This window comes from Nothoprocta perdicaria, unplaced genomic scaffold, assembly GCF_003342845.1.
Source record: "Nothoprocta perdicaria isolate Ctin4 unplaced genomic scaffold, notPer1 scaffold_118, whole genome shotgun sequence".
In the NCBI taxonomy this organism is placed as follows: domain Eukaryota; kingdom Metazoa; phylum Chordata; class Aves; order Tinamiformes; family Tinamidae; genus Nothoprocta; species Nothoprocta perdicaria.
In genome coordinates, this window is record NW_020454294.1 from 844,310 (window position 1) to 851,995 (window position 7,686).

The 7,686-nt window shown below is 51.2% G+C and overlaps 1 protein-coding gene across 1 annotated transcript in view; it reads right to left on the bottom strand.

Annotated features, from left to right (window-relative positions):
• Positions 1-6,222, bottom strand: part of RTN1 (reticulon 1) — a 102,009-nt gene extending 95,787 nt beyond the window's left edge. The window contains exon 1 of the mRNA XM_026053737.1: positions 6,039-6,222. Within this exon, the coding sequence (XP_025909522.1) occupies positions 6,039-6,222 (184 nt within the window). The remainder of the gene's footprint in view (positions 1-6,038) is intronic.
• Positions 6,223-7,686: the final 1,464 nt, after the last annotated feature.

The window sequence follows — 7,686 nt, forward strand, 5'->3', positions numbered from 1 at the left end:
CCAGCAAAGCCCCTCTTGGCGCAGCGGATGAGGAGATGTTAACAGCAGCTATGTCAAACCAAGCCCRGAGCGAAGGGCTCTGTCATTACAACATATCTCCTCATAACTGAAAGCTCCAGCAAGGGCAGGTGTCTCCTTACAGCAATGCAAGAAACACTCAGGGAGCTATTTAGCTGCTGTTATTTAAGGAAAGGTGCAAACTCCCAGTTTTGAGGGATTATTAAGGGATGAAGCCCATAGGCACTGGATAGCACCTGACTATTTGGGAAGGACAGGCTTATGAAGGCTGTAGTCWTTTCCAGCTATTTTTCTTCTCACTTGGATTCACATAACAGATTAAATTAAGCAACAACATTATAAAAATTTTCATCCAAAGTGTTCTGTGAAAGACTATTTTCACAGTGTTGGATTGCAACAGGTAAGTGCCAGTACCTCCATTTTACACAACAGTGGCCTGAAGCACTCTGATCTACTGGGGAATAACATCACATCATCCCTGATACTTCTTGTAGATCATTTGGCCCTAAATTCATCACAGCACATGTTTACCTTTAAGTATATGCTTAAGACCATTCTTATTTTTCAGGGAGATCAGCAAAGCAGATAAAACTATGCTCATGTCCCATAAAACTACCCAGGCTCTTAAATACTTTAGTGAAACAAGGTGGACTGAAATCTGTGATCAAAGGAGGTCCCACTATTTAGTGCCTTGTTGTGTGGGTAAGTGACAAGAATTCGGCTCTTGCCTCACTGTCAGATACACCAGGTGACAGAATTAGGGTGACCAGGAGTTAGAAATGGCTCTAGAAACAAGAATCCTGTATTTTGGGCCTCTTCCTGAGTGCTGAATCATGCCAAGTGTACAGCTGCACACATATTCACTTCCCTTATATTAGAAAACTCATCGCAAATGGTGCTTCTTCACCCAAAACAACATTTGCTGTGTCACGGCCTTCTTTTCTTTTGGAAGCAATGACGGGGAAAAAAAAAATAAAAAGCAAGAAACCCCAAACACTTACAAGCATGTTGGGTCTCATAGTAAGAAAATGCAACAGGAGAAACAGACACTAGAGTATAAATGCCTAATTAAAAAGGAAAAGGTTCAGTGTGTTCTTGGCCCGTTTTGGAAASACTATTTGTTTCATATTTGTATTCATGAACAATTCATATTTTTCATATTTGTAGTCAGGAATATGACTATTCAACAGGGAAAGCAAAGCTGATTCCTGAGTCACCCTTGTGAAAACCTCCAGTCTCCTGCAGCGGTCCCTGCACACCCTGTGGATGATGCGATGCTAGAGGCCGGATCCTGGGTGTTTTGGGGGAGTTAGGATGGTTAGTGCCCATGGTCAGTCCTGTTTGTCCCCATTTAGGAGCAGCGTGGTGGCTCTTACAGGGTCTCCTCCTCACTCATCCCCACGGGTCCCTCCTGGCACAGCTTTGTGCCACCACAAAAGGTCCCCTGCATGGTCAGGGACCTATTTCAGGGACATTGTGTGACAATCATAAAGTAAAATTGGAGGCAGGTGTGTCGCCCTGGTCCCTACACTGCCAAGCTGTCCTGAGCTGCCCAGGCCTGTGGCCGAGGAGGTGGAACCTCCTCAAGCTGCAAACTCCTGTGGTGGCTGCAGCTGGGACATCCACTGCTGCTCCCCTCCACGCCGTTCCCTTCCTCCCCAGCCTATATAAAATGCCTCCTCGGCATATATAAAATATGTAATTCCTAAGTGATTAAGATTAAAATAAGGCAGGTGAGTCACCCTCCCTGTCGCCGCTTGCCTCTCATCCGCCTTGCCCTCTTCTTCAACCCATCTGCAGCCCTTCAGCAACGAAGCCCAGACGGCGATGGAGCTGCTTTCATTGATGTGGGGAGCAGGACAAAGGCAGCAAAGKCATTTTGATGGGCGAGGATCTGAGAAACTACATTACTGTGCAGACTTTATGCTAGGAGATTTTATTCTTTTCCAATAGCACCTTTCATTCCCAGATCATGGAGCACTTGCTGGAAGAGCCCAACTGGAGCTATTGCTCCWACTTTATAGAGAGGGAAAATCTGCTTCCAGGCAGGTTAGAGGTTAGAGGGAACTTCCACCAAATGATTTTGATCATCCTCAACCCAGCAGCACTTCAGAGGTTTTGAGGGACTAGCCCAGAAAACAGAATAAAGAAATAACAAAATCCATTCCCTAAATCAGGCAGGACTGAAGCATCCATTATAGAACAGGCGTAAATATACGTGAGCCCTTTAAAAGCATTCCTTCAAAATGAGATTAAATTTGGCCTTATTTGACTAAATTTGAGCAAGATGGTCTGGCAGTTGTGGACATATTTCTGGGTGGCTGTTCAGTGAGCCCAGCCTAGCAAGGCTCTCTCTCTACTGTGACTTAAAAAACTAGGCTTTGGAGCTCAGCCTTTACAGATGGCCTTGAAGTGTCTCCCCAGGCTGATGGCAAGTGCCATCTAGACAGCCCAGGGGACCTCCACCAGGCTGCCCCTCCAGAAGGGTTCCCATAGGTCCCATGCCATATTTGCCATCCCCATAAGGGTATCAGATATCTCAAGTAGCACCAAACACTTCTCCTTTGGATCCCACCTTCAGCCTCTTTATGGAGGCGGTCACCAGATGGGGAAGGATTGCTAGGACCAGCCTCAAGGTCAAGAGCATCCTGGAGTGATCAACAGCAGGACTAACTGCCAACCCTCAAGTCACCTACAGGGACATAGGGATATGCCACCTCTGCATGTAGATCACTCTGTAGATATCCACCAACGCACAAGACTCTGTCCAGCTTGCTTGCCAGATCCTGCTGCAGGAATCAGCATGTGAAGGGACTCCTGCTCTCTTTCCCACCAAACACACCTACACTGAGGAGGTGGAGTCCACTCCTACCATTTGCGATTTCTCTGAGGGAAGGCATCTGTATTTATCCTGGGAAACGCCTGATAGCCTGTGCAATATTTTTGAAAATAATTATTTTCATGGAATTCTAATCGTTGTTGGTGTATAAAGATAAATAACACAATCTGTGACCAGATGGTGCGTTGGGTGACATGGGGCTCTCCTCACAAACATGCAACTGCTCACCAGCCTTTCAGGATTGCCTGAGTCTCATTCCTTACAAGACCTGCCTGCAAGCGCCTCTCATCCTGAACCAAATCTATCTTTGGAAGGGAGTAATTGGAAAGAGAGGAACATTTCCAGCAGAACCTAAGGACCAAGCAAGACGAATCCTGCTTTCTCATCTTGCCCCTGCACGGGAGCTGCAGGAGTAGGTCTTCATCCAACAGGGCAGCTCCACAGGAGATGGAGCAGGTGGAGGATCTGTAGCTCCTTATACCCTGGCTGATGTGTCTGATATTCAAGCTTTCCTCAACTCAGCAGGACTTTTTTGTCTTCAGTTCCAATTGCTACTGATTTTGGTTGACCTGAAGAAGGGGGAGTGAAAATTGTTGTTTTTCATCATTGAAAAACCACTCGCAAGGTTTTGACACAAAGCCGGTTGGGCTCAAAGCTGGGCCTGAAGCCAACTTGAAAATATTCCTGAAGCTTTCAACAATCTCTGGCCTTTTTTCAAATATAAAACAAAAAGCCAGATCAGGGAAAATCTGCAGATCTTTAGGTTGCACAAAATAAAAACTTCTGTACAACTTGCAATGAATTCTCATGATTTGTTTTTAGTTATTTTCCTGCTGGGACTCAAACCCTGGCCTTGCACCAAAGAGTGTAACAACATTGTTCACCAGAAGCATGGAGCAAGGTAGTGGATGTGTCGGAAAGCCAGCTGGAAAATATATTGACCAGTCTATTCCTGCTTGGATGTCTCATTCCTTATCTCCCTGGACAGGAAGAGTTCATGATACTTGATGAAGCCTGGGATCTCTAACTTGGTCCATTCCTAGAGCTCGGGAATATGCCAGGTCTGCCCTCTATGCCGCAGAATTGAATACTTCTCTGAAGTACATGACAGCTTTAGGTTTCCTAAAATAYGTCGCGGCTTCTTATTCAACAATTTGGGAATAGTTAATCACACAGAAAGACCCGGAAAGCGACTGCTGAAGCGAGAGGGCAGCTGGAACAGAAACTACGGACAGGAGCAAGGACTGTGGGCTCAGGGGCTTCTCTGGCTGCGAGRCTGCCCTGCCTGCTGTCGACGCCAGACACACATGCAAACACACGGCACTYGCTTTGTTAAACAGCGAAAACAAAGCGTAAAATGTTTAAAACATGTTGCTGCTCCCGCAGTACTGCTGATCAGACGTTCTGTCAACCCACAGCCCGGAAACACCAGGAAAGCTCCGCATTGCTTCACTTATCTCCACCGCACCACACTTTGCCATAGGCAAACACATCCAAAACACCTTTGTGGAGGAATCCAAAGAAGGAAACTGTTTTCTCTCCTTCTCTTTCCATTTTTTTTTCCGTCTTCTTTTTTCCTTCTTTTTTTCTTTCTCTTTTTTTTTTTCCCTTTCTCGCCTTCCTTCCTTCTTTCTTTCCCTCCTCTTCTCTCCTCCCCTTTCCACTCTGCAGCTGGAAGCCAGAGTCCCAGACACCTTCAAGCCTTCACCAGCCGCAAGCAGCATCTCCCTCAGTCACTCGGCTCGCTGCCATTCCCGCTGTTTCAGAGACCACCCCTCTTTGTTCTGCACGCCAAGACACAGCCTGGCCGTGGTTTTATCCCTCAGTGAGCAGCGAACRCTACCAGGATCCTCCCTCCCTTCCTGATGCCATTACAGCAACGACAGCCCTACCTAGGGCCCCTCCACACTCGTGTCTCCCGCAGAAAGCCACGTTCCCAACCTGCTGCTCCGATCAGCGGGCGGCACCGCGGCAGATCGGCCGCTTGCAAAACATCCCCCCCCTCTCCCCAGCAGCTGACGGGTGTTAGATCCCATTTTCCTCCCGAGCACCAGCGGGGAATATCCATGTTGTGAGCACGCAGATGCTCTGGAAAAGGCCACGGAGATGCCTGGCAGCGGGATAACACACGTAGTCGTGCAGATGGGGGTGTCACCGCMAGCTCCCTTCGGTGCTGATGGACACGGGGGATTAGGGAGGACTCAGCCCAAAAGCGCAGCGCCTAAAGCTCCTGCAGCTCTTGCATAACCGGGGCTGAATCCCGTCCCAAGCCCTGACCCTCAGCTCGGTCCACACAAGTTTAGCACTGCCAGGTTGCATAAGGGGATCCCCTGCAACCGAGGCTGCCCGAAGGGGTGTTTGGATTCGCTGGCGGACRGAAGCAGAAATGGGAATGGGGAAATGTCTCCAAGAAGGGAATAGAGCCCCTTTCCCCYAGGTATTTCTGGCAGAAGCTGCAGGTTCTGGGGCTCATTAATAGGTGCGCACCTGCTATTAAGGCAGGCACGACCGAAATGACTCCTAAACCAAGGAAAAACAAACGCATCCCAAAAGTAAACTGGAAATCACTGAACCTGAAAGCCTAGTTAAATTGCATGCACCTTGTGCTGCATACTTAAAACACAGAGGAAAACACTGCAACTAAAAAGCCCATCATTCTTAAATGGCTGTGTCTCAGACCCRTGCAGGAAACACACAAACACTCCAGAACAGTCACTCCATTAAACTCTCTACATTAAAATAAAACAAGGGGCCATGCAGGAAGCGCAGGCAACCAGGGAATAACTGGGGTAACTGCTTTGAATCCTGCCACTCCAGATGTGCACAAGTGCCTGGCAAACGAGGGCAGAGCGCCAGCAAGCCCGGCTGGAATCAAACGCCCTCCGGCAATCGGCACGTCCTGCGCCGGRCCAACGGCAAAGGGCTTTGGGGAACTTGGCYGGCTCCTGCCCGGCCCCTTCCCCACGCCACACAGCGCGTTCATTCGCAAAGGCCCGAATCCCTCGTTATTTTTCCTCTCCTCCATGCACTCGCTGCCTCCCAGGGAACGTTTCCTGGGAGCCAGGGAAGGCCGAGCGGAGCGCCGGATTCGGGCGCCCCTTTGGCAGAGCATCCCCGGGTCCCGCCGGCCTCTCACCTGGGGACACGCGGGCAGCATCCCGGCCTGCCGCKGGCCTCTTACCTGGGGATGCAGTCGCCATGGCGACGGGCGGGTGTTCCCTGGCGGAGCCGAAAAGCAGCTGCTCCCGCTGAGCATTCCCGTGGCCATCGCGCAGCGGAGCCGCCGCCGTGTCGGCCCCGGCCGCGGCCCAGGGCCCGCCGGCCCCCGCGCACAGCAGCTCCTGGGGGTCCGGCGGGGCTGACATGCTGTGTGCGAGGCGCCCGCGGGGCTCCGGGAGGCTGTGCTGGCCGACGGGATGGGATGGGATGGGATGGGATGGGATGGGATGGGACGGCTGGGAGCTGCCGCTGCTGCTGGAGCCTGGGCCGGCCGCGCGCGACTCGGAGCGGCCGCTGCTGCCGCCCTGTCTCCGCGAGCGCTTGTTACGCAGGTGAAAATGGCTTGTTTAGTTGGAGCCTTCCAGCCCTTGCGTCACCCTGTGGCTGGCATATCACAGGGCAGGAAGCTGCCAGCCTGGCTCCAACTCTCCCCCGCTTAACCGCTTCGGCAGCGACTTGTGCGCGGCGGATGGAGAGCCCCCCCGCAGCCCTGCACGCGCTGCCCTCCCTCCCGGCTCCCTCGCATCCCCATCCCCTGCATCCCGCCCCCGTCAGAACATCCCCCGTAGCGGGAGCGCTGCGGAGCCCTCCCAGCTTCAGCAGGGAGGGGAAAGAGCCCTGGCAAAGCGCTTCCGAAAAGGCTTCCATGCCCCTGGCCCTCTGCAGCAGCCCCCTGCCCAGCAGGAGAAGCTGCACTTGATTCCCAGGCACCTGAGTCCATTCGTGCTCTTGGCCACGCAGGGGACAGATGATCCCAGCTCACTGCAGCTAAATGATGCTTGCCAGAATAAACTCAAAGCAGGTGTGTGTGCTCCCCCCAACTTCTCTTTTTGCTCTTTGCCCCAGTGCATTTGCTTGCTTCCCCATTCACAGAAGCCCAACACACTTACAAAACGGGTGTGAACTGCCAGGGATCCCTCTTAGTAGCAGTAGTGACAGTGGCACCCGATGCAAGAGAGTGTCGGGAGTGCAGGACAGGATCTGTGACACCTCCCTGGGCCACTGGGAACCAGGGTCCTCACCATGAGAAAACTGAGTCATGCAAATGTTATGGGTCCATTTTTACACAGCAAGGAGCTCTGGCACTGGCAGGTGAGTGTAAGAGGTACTTACCGCCATGCAGAAGACAGTGGCCACCGAGCAGAAGGAGACTGTCCAGGACATGTCTGCTGTGATGCAACAGGTCAAGCTGCAAAGTGGACAGTAATTGTCCTGCATCCCTGTCTGGTTCTTTGCCTGTTGGGGAAACAAGGAAATTCAGAATTCATCTTGCAGGACAAAGAGCCTTAGAGGTCTCAAGCCTTTCCATCTGCATTATCTTTGTGGGGAATCTCCCCTCTTCTCTTGACTCAAGACCAGGGCTTATTCCTGGGAGCTGTTGTGCAGCAGATGGAGTCAGTGCTGCTCAATATCAGCTCCCCAGGAAAAACTTCACATATTTGCTCCTCAGCAAGGAGGGACACACCAGAAACAGGGGGTCATTTTGGAGTTTCACAACTGAAGTACCCAGGGGCCACTGTGAACAGCAGGCTAAAGATTAGTCAGATCACACTATCAAGTAAAGTGACTACTGTGTAATTTGGCTGAACTCCATGGAGTAGAACTGTGTG